Source organism: Xiphophorus hellerii, chromosome 12 (assembly GCF_003331165.1).
Source record: "Xiphophorus hellerii strain 12219 chromosome 12, Xiphophorus_hellerii-4.1, whole genome shotgun sequence".
In the NCBI taxonomy this organism is placed as follows: Eukaryota; Metazoa; Chordata; class Actinopteri; order Cyprinodontiformes; family Poeciliidae; genus Xiphophorus; species Xiphophorus hellerii.
In genome coordinates, this window is record NC_045683.1 from 15,605,598 (window position 1) to 15,627,493 (window position 21,896).

The window sequence follows — 21,896 nt, forward strand, 5'->3', positions numbered from 1 at the left end:
GTTTTCAAGCCGAATCTCTACTACAGGTACATAATAACTCAAGAAAGGTAAAGAAATAGAAAAAAAGAGAAAAATGTTTTGCTTAAACCCCATCCATTTTTTTCAACAACAGCAGGACAAGGTTAATGTTTTATTCCATCTGATCTCCCAGTCATGCTTTGGAGAGGAGTTATGGGGGGGACGAGGAAGTTTGTTTTATTAACAATAAAGTGAAATCCTACCAGTTCCACATTATGTGCAGCAACCTTCAAGACAGAAATTATTTCATGAAGTGTTTTCAAATATAAAAGTAAAATAAAAATATTCACAAATAGCATCTAGAGAGTGTTAACTTATTTACTCTAAATGTAATAACATTCGAAAAGATCCAAAAGAAAAATAAATGTGTATTTGGTTTCACTTCATATTACCTCACCGTTTTTTTAATTTGCAAACTGACGAGTAAGAAAAGATCGTCACCCTCATGGGCTTGTCGTAAGAGCTCATGGGAGTTTAGTGGTCTGGTCTAAATGTGTTTTGTGGATTTGGAGAAGCCTTCCAGCCATGTCCCTTTAGATATTTTGGGAAGAGAGCGTATGAGCAATATTGATGGGGCTTTTCAGTCAATAGTCGTGTCTGCATTCTCAGCACAAGGTCAGTTTTGGTCCCAGTGTCAGTGGGACAACCACCACTGATGCCTTTTGTCACTGATCCTGTTTGTAGTGATTCAGGATCTTAAGATGTAGTTATTTAAAGGAGGTGTCTGCTTTGTGAACCTCTGTCTCTCATTTTGTTTGTTTGTTTTGGTGTTTCAAGTCAGCCCCAGTATTGGATGTGAGCAGTGTGGCTCACCTCCCTGGTGCCATTCCTTCTGGGGACAACATAAGAAGCAAAGTTTCCTTTGCTTAGTGTGAAGTCCAATTAATGTGGATTGAGAAGTGTAATGAAATGAAATGTAATGATTTTGTAACATTAGTATCTGTTTTAAAAGTCAAGTTTGGCAATAAATTATTTGTATCTGGTTTTAGTTTGATGGGGTTTTTTAAAGGCATCAAAAAGCTGGTAAGCTGTGTGAATTTACAATTATGTGTCAAATATTTCTTTCATTTCTTGAAAAGCAACATTCATGGACATTTTTTTCACTGGTGTTTTTGTGCTGCAATAATTGCAAATCTAAAAAGAAGTCGACATACACATTTCTGAAAGTATGTTATGCCTGATGAAACAATTCAACAATGTAGGTAACATCCATCCATCTACTGTCATCCACTCCTCAGCAATACATCCTGGTGAGATACCAAGATGACCATCTCCACTGAGACTGGGGACTACAGGGAGGCCCAGAGGCATTCCCAGGCCAGAAGGGAAATGTAGTCCCTCTATGGTGTACTGTGCCTGCCTTCAGGTCTCCCCACAGTGAGATGTGACAGAAAAACTACTAAACGAGGTGCTAAAAGCCATCTGGGTGAGATCCCTGAACGACCTCAACTGTCTCTGGTTAAAAAAGAGGAGCAGCAGCTCTGAAACAAGCAACCAAAAGATGGTAAAGCTTTTGACTCTATCTGACCCGGAGGATGGGAATATTACACGGGAAATGAAGAATATTGATATTACTGTCATGATCCATATCACTTGACCAAAGATGAGGGTCAAAATGTAGCCACTTATGTAAACAATAGCTTAGCTTTTTAGCTCAGATCAAATCTATATCTTCAATATTTCAACCCCAAAACAGATATTTTTATAGTTAGACTCCTCCACTTGGGGAAAAGACTGTTCCCCAACTGAATCTGCCATTTCCTGATTCTTCCTGTAAGTATGGGAAATCAGTTCTGTTATCAATAAAGATCCCTGAAAGCCATAAGTTTAAGGTCAGCAGATAAAACAGATCAGGATGCTTTTGCATTCACCAGTAACAGGCAGATTGAAATCACAGTTGTGTTCATTTGACTCCCTTCTTAACTCTTATCATTCAAAGCTTGTTCCCGGCTACTTTGAAGACGCATCCTTAGACAGCCACTTAATTCCGCCTCTCCACACTTTTGAACTCAGCCAGGAGCATGGGATGGGGGAAAGCATTCGAGTTTAAAGAAAAGAGCGCGTCAGACACACGATCATGGGGAAGGAGACAGATGGAAACAAAGGTTGAGCTTTCAAATGGAGAGCAACAGAAGTTAAGATGTAAAAAAAAAAGGCCATGGATGGATGCACTGTTGATAGCACTAAATCACAGCACGCCTCTACACCCTCGCCGGGGTGTTTATTCAGCCTCGGCCAACGCTCAAGGACGCTGTTGACTTCCCAAACTCATTAACAGATGAATAATTACTTAATTGAGAGCCAGACAAGCAGGCATGTGCATTATTTTAAGTGAAAATTGTAATATAGCTTGAAGAATAACCGCTAATGGCTCTCTTTGTTGGCATGTAAAATAGATAAGCAGAGGGCGAGCTGTGGCTTGTTTTTTTAAGTGGAGCTGCAATCATTAACTATGAAAATGGGTTTTGGGCCAACTGAAGGAGGTGAGGTGGAGGTTGGGTGGTACATTAGATCTGGACACTAATGGACCCGCCTCATGGCTTGCACACACTCATGCAGATTAATGAAAACACACAAGTGAACAAACAAGCTTTCCACACTTTCGCGGAAGTCAGCAGGACTTTGCATGCACGTGTGTGTCTGTTCTCACCACTGGTGGATTGTTTTAGTCTGGCCCTGGGATTTGGTCTATGGGAGAAGGCCAGTCACTTGTGGAGCATACCCAAGGCAGCCTTCTCATCGCCTCAGGCTTGGCCTGGGGAAGGAATGGATGAGATATATGGTCACGACTGATGAACTAGCTGGAGAATTTTAGCCTGCAGCCAGAGAAAAAAGACAGGAGGAAGGCAAGAGAGACCGAGTTAAAAAGTCAGGGTTGCTAATGGTAAAACGTCCCATGGCTTACAAAAGAGCATGCAATGCCTTGGGCCAGAATAGTGGGAGACAAAGGAAGGCACAAAGATGGGCATAGAAGAAATCAGGAGAGTTTGGGGGAGAGTTCTAAAGGGTAGAAACATAAGAAAAATAGTCATTACCTACTTATGGAACATCATCAAATATCTCAGTAAAAATCTCCCCCCAGTTTACTCTATGCAGCTCACCATAATGTCTCGGAGTAGCCGTGCTTTCCAAATTGATACGGCAATAGAAACAAAGTTACTCTTTTGTCACAATGCAAAGGTCAAAGCCACCAGCTAAATTCACTGCAGGAGTACCTTGAAATGAAATACTACTGAGAAGCACTGGGGCGTGGCTGGAGCAGATTTTCAGTCAAGGAGACAAGAGTTGATGAAAAAGCAGTTCCTGTGTCCTTTGCTCCTTGACAGCTGTGATGATGTGAAAGCATTTAGAATTGTTGATTTTTTTATGATAAGCAAGTGCAAATGAATACAGGTCAGCAGACTGTACACTCAATCATTTGCTTACCTCATGGTGCTGTATCCCTCAAGGTTGTAAAATCTGTAACCTTCATATCCATGTTGCTAAGTCTAACATTTAGGGGACGTTCCTCAAAGCTTTTGGCATAGTTTGTATTTGCTAGGTCACTCATCTGCCCTCTGTCAGCTGGCCATTAATCAGCCAGGCATTTCAACACAAATAAACGCAATCAAAATGCATTCACACTCCTTTTTAACTTTTTAATATTTTGTCATGTTACAAGCCTTTTTGAAACAGACCGACACAAAGGGGCACATAACTGATGAGTGGTGGAAACCTAACACTGCACATCATCATGAATGCGGCATCCCCAAAGTAAAATATAATGGTGGCAGAATCATGCTATTTGAATACTTCTTCTTAGCAGGAGGAGGGAAGTTGGTCTTAGTTGATGCTAAATAGCAACTATACCTCCAAAGATAAGCGACCATAATTGCAACCCAAGGTGGATGAACATAGTATTGACTCAGGGGCTGAAACAACTGTATGTTGAACTTTTCAGAATTGATCAAGTACTTCCACTTCACAATTATGATTATTTTGTGTTGGCAAAAATAGTGAGGAAGCCATTTTATTTATTGCTGCTGATAAATAAAACTTGTCAATGTGAAACCTATTTGTCACTAGGCTCAAAAACCATAGAATTGTAAATGACGTTAGCTCTATTTTAGTACAAATAAAACATTTTGGATTAATTGAAAGAAACCCCTTTCTTGAAAAGAAAAAGTACATTTCCTTGGAGTCCTCTCCAGATCTATGGAAAAATTAGAGGTGATACTTTTAATTAAAAATCTCAGATTTCGGTTTGGGTTTTTTTTATTGTTTGTTTTTTTCATTTCTCTTTCTCTAGTTTTATCTTTTTAGTTTGAGCCACCTGAAACATTTGAGTCAGACATCGCAGATCCAGATTTTGTCACATAAAATTTTACAAAAATACATCGCGATTTGTTGTCATGTGACACGTTGGGGGGGGAAACTAGCAGTTGCTGCTCCTGAAGTCCAGGAGAATATGAATACTTTTGCCTGGCAAAAGGACTTTTTCACCTTTATCTTGTAAATATTTTACCTCATTTAAAATGCTTCTGCAGAAAAATACTAAATGGCTGTATACCTATCAATAAACAGTTTGTAGTTTCATAATGGAGGACATACTGTATCTATAATTTCGACATGTACTATTGAATAGCACTACTAGAAGTATCCCTCATTGACCAGCAGAGAGCAGCAGCAAACTGTAGTTAATCTCAATCTACCTCACTTTGAGGAAGAGAGTTGTTGCATAAATAATATAGGAAATATAATATCTCCAGGAATAACTTTTTTCTATGTGCACATATTTGCTTTTAGAAAATAGCATATTTTTCAAAAATATCTAATTAAAGCATGTTTATAATTTTAAGAGTACATCACAAAACTGTTTTTACAAAATGTCTATGATGACATTACACAAGTGTATAACATTACTTATTATACATGTTTACATGTGTTATATGCATGTTGTAAAACTTGTAAATTTATATAAAAGAACATTTGTTTTTGACAAACAGAAGTAGCATTACATTTGCGCTCTTAACTGTACTTTTCCCTTCTGGATTTGGAGCACAACACCTTTGTCCGAGGCACCCTGAATGTAGCAGCGCTATCACCGCCATCACAGCCAGCGTCTCCCTGGCGAGGTGTCCACTTTCGGCAGCTAGCTGTTTTTACCTCGGCTTTTAATTGAAACATTTTGATACCAACTTGTACTTAACACCGCCGAGCGCTTGCTGCCATGAAGGAGGGCAGGATTTTTGTGATTTTCTTGGTGCTTTCCGCCTCTCTTCTGTGCACAGCCGAAGCGGGCAGGGGCAGGAGCGGCAGCAGCAACCAGAACAGCTTCAGACGGGCAGCTAACGGGATCTACCAGACTCTGAGCAGCGTGTTCGGAGAGGATAACATCAGAGCCCTGTACAAGGTGAGCGGAGGACGCTGACGGGGAGCATAGACTGGTCCTCATTAAATTATGAGCTGACCAGCTGCTTGCAGTCCACACATGATGAACAGGAAATAAGAAAAAAAGCGGGCTCGGCCTGGTCAATTTATCATGGATGCCATTTTGAAATATTAGTATTAATACAATCAATTTTTCGTCTGTTGACAACCCCAGTCTAAATGCTTTGTTATATATATATAGAAGTGATGTATGTGTGTCATTGCAGTTTTGTTTCAAGGTTGCAGGATCATCTGTAAACTGCGAATTCATTCATTACATCGAAGGCCTTTAACGGTATCGGTCTTTGAAAGCGTGCTCTATCGTTTCATAGATAACTCCTCGTGTGAAGGACATTCCGAGCTTTCCTGTGTGCTCTCATTGGTCCAACTGCACTTCCTGCATTTTGAAAGGCTGCACATTTCCTGCGTTTAGCCGCCAAAGCAAAATACCTGTTTGCTTCCTATGTTGCGGTGGTCACGTGATGATCATCAACACAAATGAACGCAATCAAAACGTTATTATTTTACATTTGTGGACATTCGCCTGTGTGGTATTCCTTACCATAGGATAGCATTGCGAGAATGTTTCACAGTATCACAGCAGTGTCACAAAAATGTTAACAAAACATTCCATAGCATGTGATATACCTGTTTTTATTCAAGATAGAAAAATTGCTATGGACCCAGTCTACAGAAGGAAAAATGGCACATATAACGAATGACGTCAAAATGCTAAATTTAGTACAGAGTACGCTTATGAATATTAATGAGGGAAGTGTGACGTCATTTGCGATCTGTGCAGTTTTTTCCGTACTCTAGGCGGGTTGTAACACCATCAATTCAACCAATCAGGAATAAGATAGAAGTCATGTGACAGCTACAGTATTCTCCCACTTGCTACACGATACCACGTGGTGATTGTTCAGCCAGTGTGAATGTCTTTACAAGATTAGTTTTTTTGTCAGAAAACTAATTTTGAGGTAAAGTAAGATTGTATTTTAGAAGACTGTTGCAAATAAAATTGTGCAAAAGACATATATTTGGTTGAAGTTAATTTAATATAACATGGGGAATCATTTTAAAGAACATTGCTAGTAAAGAGTTTGGTATATTGTCTTGAAAGTGTTAAACCCATCCCCGTCAGTACAACTGAGAACATTTTCTTGATTTAAACTATTTTACAGCATGAATATGCTCCAGACAAGGCATACATATATAAAACTCATAGAAATGTAACCGGTTGAATGCATTTGCTGCGTCCAACAAGAGTTCTTGACTCTACCCCACTTTCATGGGCTTTTTCTTCTCATTTAAAGCGCTTTTCATCTTAGAAATAGTTGTAACATAGAATTTTAGTAATTTTCACATTGTCACTTTCAAAAGCCTTGTGTTCCTGTGTGGCAGCCTGCAGGCCAATACCTTTCTTTTTGCATATGTCAATTTTACAGTTCATCACAATAAAAGCTCAGTGTCAGGTTTTCTGGCGCTTCCTTGATACTAGGCAAATGAAGAAACAAAAAAAGAGAAGGTTTTAATAGCAATGTAACTATCAATCAGTCAGAGGCTAGAATTTGTCAAGTATTCATTTTCACGATACTGAAAAATATGAACGCATTGCCAAAACACTTGCTTGTGTTTTCTTAAGCAGTTGGGCTGTTTTTAGAAGCAGTTGAGACCCAAATGGAAGAATAACGACGTGCAAAAAGTGAATTTTGTATAGTAGGTCTCCTTTAAAACACTGGGTCTAAGATATGGGTGTATTGGGTCTGAAGAGGTTACCTAGTTAAGGTGAGTTAATCTCATGATTAATACTGGCTTTATTTTTATAAAAGCCTAACTTTAAATTGTTCACTCAATTAAGGCTTTTCAAAGAGAGACTGGCTGTCTTTGAAGCCATTTCAAGGAAACATTTCGTGATGAGTTTAAATGACTAGATCACCATAAGTTACATGCTGTCGTAAGATCACTTACATGGCCGATACATCTGCCCTCTGATATCAGTTTTTGTAGAATGAACCTGCCCTAACCTTCACTGTCTTTCTGCTCAGTTTTTTTCCAAAGCAACAGAGCGATTTGTCCATGGAGTGGACTCTTTTATGGATACCATCTGGAAGATCTGGTCAGATCTGCTTGATGTGATGGGAATTGATTGTAGGTCATGAACTTGCAGCACATTTTTTCTTTATTTGACACTAAAACATGTTAATAATGACATACTTCCTGTGTCTCTCCCTCTCTGGTTTGTGAAGCGTCAAACCTCAGCCACTACTTCAGCCTCACGTCTCTAAGCAACTCCCCAGCACGCGCCTTGCTCCTGATCGCTGCCGTACTGTTGGCCTACTGGTTCCTATCCATGTTCCTGGGAGGAGTGTTTTATCTGCTCCATGCAGTTTTTGGACGCTTCTTCTGGCTGGCGAGGGTCATACTTTTTGCCCTGTCCTGCCTCTACATCCTGCAGAAGTTCGAGGGCGACCCAGAGCGAGCCGTGCTGCCTCTGTGCTTCATCATGGCTGTCTACTTCATGACAGGACCCGTTGGCGCGTACTGGCGTCGAGGAGGCGGGGCGGGCACGCTGGAGGAGAAAATCGACCACCTGGACACTCAGATCAGGCTGCTCAACATCAGGCTGAGCCGCGTCATAGACAGCCTCGAGCACAGCGGGGAGCAGTAGACCCGCAGCAAGGAGAAGGGTCAGGGTTGACCACAAGTATTTAACTCACTTTCCTGATAACATCTGCAGGAGAACAACTACCAGGTATTTACAACTCAACTGTCGGGTGGGATAAACAAAGATTTGAACACAGGGTTTTAAAGGCATGAGTTGATTATTGGACCATAATTGTAAAATTTCTCTAAGATTTAGACACGTCGACCAAACCAAACATTTTTGCTTGATTATGGTAAACAGAAAAAAATTGGGAAATTTTTTGTACATCTGTGAAGAACTTTAGCTGTGAGCTCTCTTTCTCTTTTACACATCTTAGCAACTTATAACAAGCTGTCAAATGATAGATTTATTTTTCTTTTGTTGAAGTACATAGAGTGCTCATGCTAAGAAAATAAACATTTTATATTTAGATTTTTGCCCTTTTGAAACCCCTTGAAATCTGTTTGAAACTACTGTAAAAAAAAATAATGTGAGCATGAATGCCTGACTCGAATTGAGACATTGTTATGTCTGATATGTAAAGATGTTGTATAGCTGTCCACATTGAGATTTATTTATTTCATCCAAACATATTGAAATTTCTTCTGATTAATGACCATCTTGTGGTGAATGTGATGTCCAGACCTTTTTTTGTGTGTGTTTGGGTACATGAGTCAATGCCGCAGTGACCTGCTCCAGTGTGTGTTTGTGGTCAGGCATGGGAATTGGAAAAACACTGCATCTAAAGTCACATTCTGATGTGGAAACCATACAGAGAGCCAGCAATATCTCAGGGACTCACTCAACACATAATAGTTTTATTATAAGTCACGTTTTTGTCGCTTGAAATCTGTGTGAGGTTTAATTTATGCATACGTCCACAAAAATCCTACTATTTGTGTTGTAATTGTTGTGGTGACTCAAATCAGGTCACGTTTTTATCATATCCATGCTCTAATACTTTGAGTCACAGGAAACTGGCTAATTGGTCTTAGAAAAATCACCTTTGTCAGAACACAGTTTATATTGTATATCATTAAAAAAACTGAAGGATAAATGGCGTTGCACAATTCTGGATAGTTGGAAACTTTCAATGGGAATCATTAGGAGTTTTTGGGAAGTAACTATTAACAGTAATATTTAAAAATGTTTATCATTTGCACTTGCCAGGGATTTCAAATAGGGGTTATTTTAGCATAGTTTTGAATACATTTGAGTGCATCTATGCAGTTCCTCCATCACATGTACAGGGGGTTTCTGGAAATCCAGTCGTTCCCCATTCATTCCCCAAATTCCCAATTAAAGTTTTGAAATTACTCCAAAGTGGAAATTGCTGAACTTGGTTGAAAACAAGTTTGTGATATTTCCTTCCATCTATGTTTTATAGCTTTGGAGGAGTCATTCAAACATTGATGGCATAAGACCCATAATGAAAGGCAGCAAACATCCCTGGCTGAAAGAAAATAAATTTAGCTTTATTTAGGAAATTAAAATCAAAATGTTCTTGTTACTTTAATCACTAGCAACTTCTTTCCTGACATGGGAGCATGCCATTTTAATGAAGCTCGGTTTGAAAGCAGGGATTTTGTTAGTTTGCTTAAATCAGCCAGTAGTTACAGTAATGAAGGTGATGAAGCTGACCTAGATGCTCAAGCAATGGACTTACAAAACACAAACTGTTCTATTCAACCTTATAATGTTTTTAATGTTTTTTCTACATTTAGTTTTAGTTCTAAATCATCATGGACTTTAAAGTCTTAAGTTTGAAGTGCCTTACAAAAGTAATGATACCCCTTGAACTTCTCTACATATACTTGTTACAACCACAAATTTAATGTTGTTTTGCAGTTTTGTGAAACAAAGTTGTGCGTAATTGTGAAGTGGAATTGGAAAGAAAAAAATTCAAAACTAGCTTAAGTTCAGCCAGATTGGATAGGAGAGCTTTCAAGTTTTGCCACAGAGTTTTAGATTTGGGCTCTGATTGGGTTATTCTCAGACATGAATCTGCTTTGATCTGAACTATTTTGTTGCGGCTTCGCCTGTATGTTTAATGTTGTTATCGTGCTGAAAGGTAAACATTTTCCTCCAGCTCCTCTATCCATTATGAAGAAACGCATCCTTACAGCATGATGGATCACCATCATGTTTGTAGTTGAAATGGGACAAAGTGTGAATAAGTTCAACAGGGGTGAATATTTTTGTAGGCATTATACCTTACAGAAATCTGCAGAAGAAACCGTACAAGTGACCATTCCTGTTGCCAGTCCGTCAGCTTGCAATTTAGTGCAAGTCTACTGGATCCATAGATGATGAGCTAATATTAAAAATATCACTTTGCTCTGTATCCTTGATTTTGAAAGTCCAGGGTTGATCTGAGCAGGTTTGGTAGTGCTGCACAATTTTTACAAACCATAAGATGACAACGTGATGTGGTATAGAGCCACATTTTCCTCACTGCATTTTTCTCTGTCATTAAGATGATTCCAGGTCCCTCTGTTAACTTTAGCATCTCAGGCAGAGAAACTCCATCCGACAGGCTGGATTTATTATTGCCATGCATGAAGTCAGGAAACTCGTAATATAGCAACCTAGAAATATTGCAAGCCAGAGTCCTTTTGTATTCCCTAATTAAAAGTTTTAACATTTTGTAGCACCACTGGCATTCATTCAGTAGTAGTTTAAAAGCAAGACATGCAGAAAAGGAGGGCATGCAGTGTTTTGCCTCCGTACCTACATCCCTAACATATTCTAATAGTTTTGTAATTATTTATTATATTTTTTTTCATTAATATTTCTTTGGTTGGTTGGTTTTTTGGCTTAAAAGTGGTGTCCACTGCTGGCAAGCAATCATTTACATCAAAATTTTAGATTTTTCTTGTTTTGCCAAAACATTCCCAGCCTGCTTGCTACATAAAAAATAAAAAAAAAACACCTAAGTGATTGAACCGTTCATTGTCATGTGAGATTTTGTTGCATGCTGCCTTTGTCTCTGCAGATTTCAGTTTTGCTTCCTGCATCAAGATTTTAACGAGTGTCATGAGATCAGCCAGAAATCGATTATGTCTTTGGGTTATGTTACTTTATAATGCGGCTTGTGTTTCTGCAATACTTATTTACACTGGAGACTGGGATTTATTGACCAAATGATCACTCTTGTTTTGTTTTTTTAAAAGACTGGATACAATCACTGTTTTCTCTTTTGATAATCACTGTAGAGTCCCTGAAATGAAGGTACATATTGAACTATGTGAGAATCAGACACTTCTTTTCTCTTTAGGCAACTGACTGGAGAGATGGGCTTATGATGTATTGATAACCTACAGATTAATCTGTATTTATATTTCTGAAGAAACGGAGCTAAATGTGTGCTTTATCAAGGTACTTGACTGATAACTATTGTTGGCTGGTGTTACCCAAATATACTGTGGAGTATTGCAATAATCTGTTTAAATTCACACCTAAACATGTATAATACTACTACAGCAGGGTGAGGATTTGAAGCTCTTTCACATCTTTAAAACACTTGAGAGCTTGTAAGGTATTGTGTGGAACATCATGCCACTAATTATAAATGTTATCATGAGCCACTTACTGTAGATGCTGGTGGAAGCCAAACAGATTCCAGTGTTAGCATCTGTCAGCATTAGATTCATTACTTCACCCAGATGTTTATTCTCTTGTTTAGGGTGTATAATGGATGGCTTCTAAGTCCATTAACTTACTGTAACCCAACTGTGTTTATTATTTCAAATGGTCTTTATATCTTGTGCCAATTTTTATTACTGTAAGGAAATTTGATCTTAGGCTTTTTATTATTTACGTTTTTTATGTTTTTTTGTTTTTTTTTTTTCTTTATCATTTTAAGTCTTCTGTACTTGACTCCTGATTTCTTCTTTGTGTTTGGGTGTGTATTTATGAAAAACTTTGTGGAAAAATTGCTTTTTGAGCAAAGATGAGGTTCAGACTTGAATAAACACATGTATAACTAAAAACTAATGTTTTGATTTATTACTATTTTCAAGAGAATGAGATATTCCTATTTTCTGTGATGTATATTCTGTCAATACCTTCTCTAAGCAGTCAGAAACTTGGCCTGTACTGTCATCCTGCAGTGTCTTCTTTTAAGTCTGCCTTCCATTTTGCATTTTCTTTTAATTGAGATAAATATGCTGCAGGTCCCTCTCTGTAAGAGAGTAAGCTGCAAACAATATTGCTAAAATCTCTGGCTGTTCATAGATACCTGTATCCATGCATACTGATGAAAAGTTGAGTGGAAGGAAAAAGTGTGGATACAAAAAGTTGCAAAAGCTAGTCACAGCTTTGAAAGAATTAAAAACCAAAACACGTCCTAGAGTTTGGGAAAAAGTCACGAGCTCAGGCCCACAGCTGGAGTCAGAGCTTTGAATCCACCTCACACAGGTGTATCTCAGACATGGGATGCAACTGTTTGATTTTTGGCATAAAACCTTTTCTGAACCAGAGACTACATAAAAAGCATTTTATGTAGGCTAAGGAGAAAAATTACAATAAATGTTCAATTTTATATAGAAACCTGGGCTTCCAGTACACCTCAGCAGAACCACAGGGCTGATTGTCTTCATGCCATGCTGCATTGATGCAGTCACTTATGCAGAGGCCTGACCAAGTACTGAGTTGATTGTGATATTCTGAAGAATATTACTGAAATTTCTGTATTTCAGGACCTAGATTCACAAAGCAAAAAAAAATTATACAGATCAATTCTACACAGACAGCATTCTAACCTTCATTATAGTGATTTTCTGCATACAGCTAATGAAGACATGTTCATAAAGCATGTCTTAATTAATTGAAAACGACTACTGTACCAGGATATGTTTTCCGTACTCTGACATTTCTGTATCAAAAATCTTGTTTCATGGGATACATTCAACTCTTCTGAGAAAATGAATGTTGGGTCTTCATTGGGTTTAACCAAATTAAAAGAAAACACTTGAAAATGTAACTGTGTATTGAACTTGTTTATGTTTCACTCCTACTTGAATTACTTAAGTCAATTTAGCTGTTTAAGAAATTCTATTTATTAAGATGCTACTACATAGTTATAATATCAAAGGTGGTTTTAAGATATTTCTTTTTTTTTGACACTAGGTGGAGCTAATAAATGTGTTAGTGCCACAAAATTTATATTTGTGTTGAAACTGTTCCATAAATTGAAGAAAATGTGGTTATTGTGACTGACGTATTACATGAAGTCAGGTGCTCAAAGAAAAGTGAAACCAAAAATCAAAATAATTAGATAATTGAAAGTTTCTAGCAGGTGTCTACAGAACATTTATTGAAAAATTGTTGTAATAAAAGTAAAATTACAATAGCAAAAAAAAAAACAACGTTGTGACATGAAATACATTTTACAAATAAATATCTTTATAAGTTGATTTTTTTTTTTTGCCAGGTGGCATCAAACACAAAATTAGTGAGTGATTTAAGAATTCGTACAAACAAAATCAATGTGATGCTTAAACTGGCAAGTGAGCAAACTAACATAAAAATCAGTCAATTCTGATATGGTTTGGTTCTAACATGTGTTCCCTAAATCCCTGAGAAATAATTAGAAGTCGAAAGCTTCTCTGATTGATGCAGCTTTAGACAAAACCATGCAGTTTTCTTTCTGCTTCCTCAGTTTCTCCACCTGGTTATGTTGGTGCAACATGTTTGTTTCACCTGTTTAAGATGGCATCAGTAGGAGGATTAGGCGTACAGTTCAAACATGAGAGCAGTTTAAATTAATGTACTGTATGCCTGGACTCATAGACTTTAGATTTCTAACAATGAATACATGAAGCAAGCATCTGGAAGACTGCACAACATCTTCATTTTTATACTTGCACATTTTCCCTTCATGTTCAGTTGATCAAAAAAGTCAGCTACTGGTATTTTGCAATGCTGCTTGAAAATTCCAATCTTATGGCTAACAACACAAAATATCAACTGTGTATCTTAAAGAAAAATATAAGAATCTGTATTAACAGGAAACTTTTCTATACAAGAACAAAATAAGTTCATATGAGCTGGCATTTTCGATATTCTTTAGTTCTAACATTTCGACACAAAAAAACAATACAAACATAATGAAAATATTTTTCTAAAATAAACTGAAATGAAATGACTAACTTTGCTCCATCTCATTTAAGAAAAACTTTTAGAGGTGCTGTCAGACGGTAAAACAAGCTTGACCTTGCAAAATCACAAATCCTCAAGTTCAGAGATACTGGGCCGACTGATTCTACAAGCCCATTTAGAGTGACAGTTCTGGACATTATACAGTACTTAGCTAACGTGTGTGCTTTGCTACACAGCTTATGGTTTAGTGTCATCACAGCTTGTTTATAAACTAAACAAAATGTCTGACAGTACCAACAAAGAAGTAGGAATGGCTGATGATATACTAATGTGTTAGTTTCTGATAGTTTTCAGCACTGCTGTACTTTTTGTGATCCAGCATTCAGTAAAAATAGCCTTAGAACGTCAATATATTCTAAAAAGCTCCACTTGCCACAAGTACTGTATTGTTAATCGTACAACTTTTGTTTGTTTGGGAAGGCAAAACACCAAGAGAAACTGTTTCTCCAACAAACCTCAAACTTCTCAGATTAAGCCAGTGCTTCTCATTTCCGGTCCTCAGGCCCCCCTGCCCTGCATGTTTTAGGTGCTTCCCTGCTGCCACACACCTGGATTGAATCTATGAGTGATTAACAGGCTTCTGCAGTACTTGATGGCTGTAGAACAGGTAATGCAATCATTTGGATCAGCTGTTCTGAGATAGGGGTACAGCTAAAACATGCAGAGCAGGGGGGCCTGAGGACTGGAATTGAGAAGCACTGGATTAAGCAAAGTCATTTAAAAGTTGTACATCAATTGGAGTTGGGGCACATTTAACTCAAGTTCGGATGAGTGTGATATTTTAGGTAATCTTTGGCTCCTCAAGATCCACAGTGCTAAATAAGGAAGAATTAATTCCAGTTACCATATTATGAGGTCAAGTTAATCCAGTAAAGACTAAAGTAGTATCTGTTAAGTAGTTTTACTTAACAGTACCCCTCAGGCACAAGTCCTTGCAAGAGTATTCATATATACTTTACTTTTTCACATTTTGTTTCATTACAACCACAAATGTCATTGCATTTTATTGTGTGATGGACCAACATCAAGTAATACCACTTCTAAATAGAAAGGAAAGTGTTACATGGTTTTTAAATCTGTTTAGGAATGTAAATTTACAAGTGCATTTTCAACCTTCTTCACTCTAATTCCCCAAAATAAAGTCCAATTTAACAAACTGCTTTCAAAACGCATCAAAACAATGAAGAGAGTCCACTTGTGTGTAATTTAATTTAATCTTAGCATAAAATTAGAGGTCAAGCTAATTAAATGTAATTTAATCTGTCATAATTTGGAAATTTATGTTAAAAAAATGATCTGTGTGCAATTTAAGACTGAACTGAATATCTTGCAAAAAATAAGTAAAAACAATCATTTCTAGATGAGTAAAGCTGGTAGAAAAAACCTTCAGAAGACTGTGAAAGCTAACAAAAGCTGGTTCAGCAGAGTATTGATCATTAGGGTTTGAATACAAATGCTTGCCACACGTATCACATTTTTATTTGTAAAACTATGTTGATTATGCACTTTGTTGCGTCACCTTATTAAATAAAATCCCAATAAAACATACTAAGGTTTGTAGTTGTAAAGTGAAAACTTTACAACTACTAGCTGTTGTGAAGCAGTTGATCATAAGGGGGTATGATCATTTTTGCACTGCACTGTGGATTTAAGCTACAAACTTCACACATCACTTGCTCACCTTTCCCATCCATTGCTCTTCTGGCATTTTCTTGGTATGGCAGGTTGGTAAAGCAAAAATGCCGGTAAAATCATTAAATGATGACATAAAAAAGGTTTTTAAAAAGGAAGTATGTCGTTACTGCTCACTGAACGCCTTGATGTCCATATAAGTTCCATTATATGCTTTGGTGCTGTCAGAATCGTGCCACAACTCTCATATCCAGACTTCCAGCACCACCTGAACCAGCACCAGAACCCTGTGCCTGGAGGGACCCCTGGTCCAGCTGGATATGTTGGAGACCGGCGTTGAAGCTGGCACACAGCAAACTATTGGTATCGGTGGGAGCCAAAGAAACCAGAGGACCAGCACCATCCAGGCACAATGTCCCTAAACAGACTGAAATCAGCAGAGGGTAGAGTGTTATAGGTGTCAGAAACTGACACTATACTCTTCAGGAAGGGTTTTTCTTTACTCAGGATCTAGGCTCCTACCTGCAGTATTCTGATCCCAGATTTTGACCGAACAGTCGTGGGAGGATGTTGCTATCTGAGCCGAGCCACCAGAAAACACAGGTAGAAATGTGCAGCAGGCTGTGGTCTGCAGGTGACCTCTGTACTCCACAACTTTACAGCCAGGCTGACGCAAGTCCCAGAGCTGACAACACACAAACACTTCACTGCATGCGGCAATCAACAGTTTCAGGAATATAGCACAGTAACAGAGAACAACTGAAACATCTCACCACACATGGGATAAAATCATCATCCTAAGCCATATGGATTGTTTCGAACTCATATCTAATCCATAAAATCTAGAAAGTGCCTCTCTTGATCTCACCGTGGCTTCACAACCCTGGCCTCCAAAGCCGTTGCTGCTGGACACCAAGTAGTTGCCGTTTGGAGAGACATCACAGTGAGTTTGTATATACTGCTTAGCTGGAAAGGTATTGGTCACCTGCCACGAACGGCTATCCCACACCCTACAAGCAAAACATGTAAAAAGACAAGCAAACACACAGTTTTTAGTTAATGTACAATAAATATTTAGACCAAGGCTAAAATATTTAACGGTTGTTTGACTTTGTAATATAACTGACTGAATTGTGCCACAACTATCCCATGAGACGGGATTCTGCATTTTTGGCAGGGGCTGTAGATGAATTTCACTAAATTAGAACCAGTGATCTAAAAAGATGCATCCCAACAAACACAGCTTAGCTGTACCTTATAGTTTTATCCTCTGAGGTCTGGACTACAGAAAAGCTAGCTGGCACCCAACATACATGAGTCACCTGGAAACAAATAAATATGTTAGAAAAGCTGAAACCTTACAGAAATCAAAATATAAATATATGGTCTAAATGAGTTAATAGTAGATCATATTTTCTATTAGGTGCATCACTAGGTACAAAAGCATGAATTAATGCTCTTACCAGGTTTCTCGAGATGTTATGTCTGTGTTCACATTTTGCAGATTCTATATCCCACAGGCACATCCAGTTGTCCCGAGAGCCAGTGCAAAGCTTTCTTCCATCTACGAGGAATTTAAAATACCAGCATCGGATATGCAGTGCACTTTACTATCCCCCCAAAACTAAGTTTAGATAACCATATTAGGCAGGAAATACATAATGCAAATTCTTTCTGCAAATAATACAGACAAACACAAAAACTACTTAGTACAGTATATACTTGTTCTTATTTTACTCCATGCATATGATCAGTTTGTAATTTCCAATCCAATCTTTGCAGGTTAGAGAAACATCCTCACAGAGTTGAACTGCTAAAATCTAAAATTTACCTTTTATATAATATATTTAATTCGACTTAACAAATGCTACCAGAAGTACAAAAATGTGTAACCTAAGTTGCAGTTTCCTCAGGACAACAGCAGTGGGAATAATTATTATTTGCCATTTCATTTAAAATATGCCCCATCAGTTGAAATAATGTTCCTATGATTATACATTTCTATAATAAATTGCTGTTTTGACCAAAAACAATTGCAGCCTGATAACTTGTTGTTGACATAAATACAAAAGTTAAATATTGTTTAATGATGGAGGAAACTGAGTGTGTTCTTAAAGTTGGTACCAGGGCTGATAGCGATTCCATTGACAACCAGCTCATGTCCACAAAACTCCTGAATCGATTCGTCTCCCTGGTTCAGGTCCCACATGAGAACGGTTTTGTCCCGCGAGGCACTAAAGATCCATGTACTGCCGGGATAACAAAGCACCTGGTGGAAATATGAAGACTGTCAATCAGTGTGTGAAAAATGTAACAGCTATTAATTGCATTAAAGCTGTTCTCTTCCCACTGACTTTACCTTGGTAACCTCTCTGTTGTGACCCTGGAAGGACTGACACATCTGGCCTTGTTTCCAGTCATACACTACAACGGCCTACAGGAGAGGAGGCAGGCATTTTACGCTATTAGCTCCAGGTATTATCAAAGCATTACACAACATTTATAACTCCCACACTCGGTGCTGCCACTTAAATTTTGATCAATGCTGTAAAACCAAGACAATAAACATCTGTTGCTCTACCTGGTCACTGCCACCAGAAACACACAGGTCTGGGCTGAGACTGGTCACAGTGTTGATGGATCCGTAGTGGGCAGGTTCATACTGTAACACCTGACTGTCAAAGGTGTTCTCAGCCTTCTCCCCTTGAGGTGATCTGCACAAAATATGTATGTATATAAGTATGATAATTATTTTGAGAGACTTTCTGATTAAATGCTGGAAAAATATGTGATTTTAGCCATTACTATAGTTTACCTAGAATATTTCAAAATTATGGTAACTTCAAAACAGCAGCTGTAAGGTTATCATAAACTTCATAAACCTATTCAGACCTCTTAGGTCCATCTCTGATGATTTTGTTGTTTCAATTTTCATTTTAGGAAAATAATGTAATGAATATTAAAAAATCATTTGTTTTAAATGCCAGACACTTTTTATTGTCTGGTTCTGTAGCGGTGAAGCTACTGCAAGTTTTTAAGTCAAGACTCCAGCTGGTTCAGAACGCTGCTGCTCACCTTCCCAAAATACATTAAAGATCTGTTGTTGTTTCAGCCTTTCAATTGTTTTATAAATGGTAACTATAATATGTCTTTATGGTGTAAAGCAATTTGAACTGCCTTGTTGCTGAAATGTGCTATACAAATAACCATGATTTGTCTGACATCCCTGCCAGGTTTCTGGTGGATGACTCACACACTGACGCAAAAACACTATCTGATATAGTTCTTGCAGATGATCTAAACATTTGAAAATTAATTCTGCTCCTTTACAAGACTGCTAGGACTACGTCCCTAAAGATCCCATTTGATTTGTCTCTGCTCAGTTAGTTGTTGTGTTTGTAAATAATGCAAGTTTATCCTCTGAGCTTAGGAGCTTTTGTTTTGCCTAAATGATTAAGTGGATTAAGATGCGGAAAACCTCGGGTTCTATTGAGGCAAAACCTAGAGATTAGCAGCTCCAGGATCTCGAAGATCAAAAAAAGTGATCCTTTAGAGTTTTCTGTAGAAAGAGAAAAACAGAGCCTTGCGTCCCTATAGAACTGCACTCCTTCAGCTAAAAGATTGGAAACTGATTAGGTCAACTACTACTACTGTTTTTAGATAGAATAAGTGTTTCCATTTTTGCATAGACCATATTTGTGTTTATTGTCTGCTACAATTACGCTGAGAAAACACACCACAGTTCCCAGTAAAACAGTATTTACACCAACATATACAACAAAAATGCATAACATGACCTTCTCTTTTTTTTAAAGAATAAAGCAGCAATTGTTCTCACTGCTTCTAAAAACATACATATTACTATAGTTGTGATAATGTTACATAACATTTTAAAAATATTTTTATTTTGATAAACAAAAGCTCTGAATAAACACCTTGTAAACTGCTTATTACACATTATATTCATTTTTGTCCAAATGTAAAGACTATTAACTAATTAGTCTGTCTATCTGCTCAGCTAGCTTAGCAGGTATGTCAGCCTGTGTCATAACAGGGTTAATTTAACAAAACTGATAAGTTGCCCCCATTTAGTTACAACACTATGACTGTCCTTGTTTTTCACCACCAGTAATATTTCCTCTGACACTTTCTCTGTAATGTCATTATATGGATACTACACTGTGGGAACAGGAGGATGGAAAAATATGTGGTCTTCAAACAAAAAACTTGGGCATACCTTGAAACTGGTAAGCCACCCAGGCCTACTAAGGAGCAAGGAAACTTTCTTGTAATAATAGTTTTAAGAACTACATAAAGCAAGAAGGAGCAGACTGTAAACAGTCCAACAAAACCCACCTGTACAGCTCAGACCTCTTGCGAAACTTGCTCTGCAGCTTCCCCATGTTTGCTCAGAAACCTGCAGCCACACTTAATTGCAGAGACAAAAAATCCAACTGAGGTTAAAAAGAAAAAAGAAAAACAAATCATTCCACTAATTGAAGGATAACTATTGCTTGACTTCAATATGTAAATTGTGATGTCAGTTTTTTCTTGTTTGTTTTTCAGGCTTTCCTACATCAATGTAGCAAAATGAAGCCCAATTAAGAGGTGTGATTATACCACGCAGATACATCAAACACTTGCAAAACATGCACACATGAATGCATGGTCATTATATCACTGCCACTGCACAACCTGTGAGAGATTAACCCCACACACATCACTTTCCCACGCACGCACGGCTAAGCTCCACCCCCATTATCCCCACGAATTTCTCAAACAAGCGGCAGGAAGGAGAGAGCTCCAATCCTATTAGCGCCACATCATTACCGCCGCAAGGAATTAGTCAGTCGAAAACACCTCGCTATGAACTGTGCTGGCGGTCATTATGCAACATCTCCAGCGGGAATTTAACTGAAGTTATTTGAAATAATAGTAATGTTATAACTTCTTGTTTTCGAACCCACTTCTGAAGACTCGCTCTACTCACCTGTCACCAGGAGGCGTGGTCACTGGGGTGATGCTGAGGCTAACTAATCCTTATCGTCCATGCTAAGAAAGAGCAGCAGAGCGGCGCGGCTAAAACGTAAGATTTGAGGTATTAAAAGTTGATAAAGTTGTTGTTGGGACGACAGCGACGCTTCCCCGACAAATGGCCATGATAGTTTGACGTTCTAACTGCAGAAAACACCGCCCTGAAACATCCCTTGAACTACTACACATCCATCCTTTCCTCCGTGGAGACCGCAGCTCGACGCGTTCCCGTATCCAGGGGAAGCTGGAGTCACGTGACACGTGGAACAAGCGGAAGTTGTAACTGCTCACAAAATAAAAGTGTGGGGTAAAAACAAATTAATTATTTTATATCAGCGGTCTCCAACTAAATATTTCAATGAAACAAATTACTACAAGGTATTTTTTTATGCCAAAAATAGTATGTTAAAACTTTTAGGAAACAGACTTCACTGAACTATTTTTGTTCTCTGAAGGCTCATTTTTAACAAATAAAACTTAAAAAGTGTAGCATTTATTTATGATCTACAAGCTTCTGTTGCTCCTAAAGCTGTTTCTTAACTATAACATTAATGGTGCCTTCTCAGATGTAATTCATCTTCATCTCATCCAGTGTAGTGTCATTTTAACTATGGGTTCATAATAAGCCAGACGACCTGTTCCTCTTTAGCCTGAGAGATGTGGCAGGTATAATTTGCAAGAAGAATTTGAAATCTTCATGTTTTAGGCCACTGGTCATTTTGTGATTTAATGTCTATTTCTGTTTATACTTGCTGTGCTTAGTACTTTGTTACTAAGCACAGGAATTAGCATGTCCTGCTCTTTTTCCAATTTGCAACTGGGACACAGTTAAGTTGGTTTAAATGTTTATCCCACATTCATGTCCTGACTTTTGGGATAAATGAATGATCACAAGCACCTCTTCTTCCTGATTTACTGTTGTCTTCTTCAGTTAACTTGAAGTTATTCACTGTTCTCCTTTGGATCAAATCTTGTTTAAGACAAAGATTGTTCT

General features: G+C 37.9%; 2 protein-coding genes across 2 annotated transcripts; one reads left to right on the forward strand and one right to left on the reverse strand.

Annotated features, from left to right (window-relative positions):
• The first annotated feature begins 5,092 nt into the window (after positions 1–5,092).
• bri3bp (bri3 binding protein) lies at positions 5,093–13,058 on the forward strand. The gene is made up of 3 exons (XM_032578479.1): positions 5,093–5,410; positions 7,476–7,578; positions 7,677–13,058. The coding sequence occupies exons 1-3, from the start codon at positions 5,228–5,230 to the stop codon at positions 8,096–8,098; spliced, it is 708 nt and encodes a 235-aa protein (XP_032434370.1). The 5' UTR covers positions 5,093–5,227; the 3' UTR covers positions 8,099–13,058.
• A 2,116-nt stretch (positions 13,059–15,174) lies between these two features.
• On the reverse strand, positions 15,175–21,270 carry wdr31 (WD repeat domain 31). The gene is made up of 10 exons (XM_032578480.1): positions 20,859–21,270; positions 20,225–20,296; positions 18,450–18,582; positions 18,228–18,302; positions 17,993–18,137; positions 17,332–17,432; positions 17,123–17,190; positions 16,737–16,878; positions 16,391–16,553; positions 15,175–16,295 (listed from the first exon to the last, which is right to left on the reverse strand). Exons 2-10 carry the CDS (start codon positions 20,269–20,271, stop codon positions 16,093–16,095), a joined length of 1,077 nt encoding a protein of 358 aa, XP_032434371.1. The 5' UTR covers positions 20,272–20,296; positions 20,859–21,270; the 3' UTR covers positions 15,175–16,092.
• Positions 21,271–21,896: the final 626 nt, after the last annotated feature.

Excerpts from the sequence above, each read along its gene's own strand:
- bri3bp (XM_032578479.1), top strand. The coding sequence starts at position 5,228 with ATGAAGGAGGGCAGGATTTTTGTGATTTTCTTGGTGCTTTCCGCCTCT. Across the intron at positions 5,411-7,475 it reads ACATCAGAGCCCTGTACAAG|TTTTTTTCCAAAGCAACAGA; the intron begins GTGAGCGGAGGA and ends CTTTCTGCTCAG. Across the intron at positions 7,579-7,676 it reads TGATGTGATGGGAATTGATT|CGTCAAACCTCAGCCACTAC; the intron begins GTAGGTCATGAA and ends TGGTTTGTGAAG.
- wdr31 (XM_032578480.1), bottom strand. The coding sequence starts at position 20,271 with ATGGGGAAGCTGCAGAGCAAGTTTCGCAAGAGGTCTGAGCTGTACAG. Across the intron at positions 16,879-17,122 it reads TCAGAGGATAAAACTATAAG|GGTGTGGGATAGCCGTTCGT; the intron begins GTACAGCTAAGC and ends TTTTGCTTGTAG. Across the intron at positions 16,296-16,390 it reads CTGGGATCAGAATACTGCAG|TCTGTTTAGGGACATTGTGC; the intron begins GTAGGAGCCTAG and ends TGCTGATTTCAG.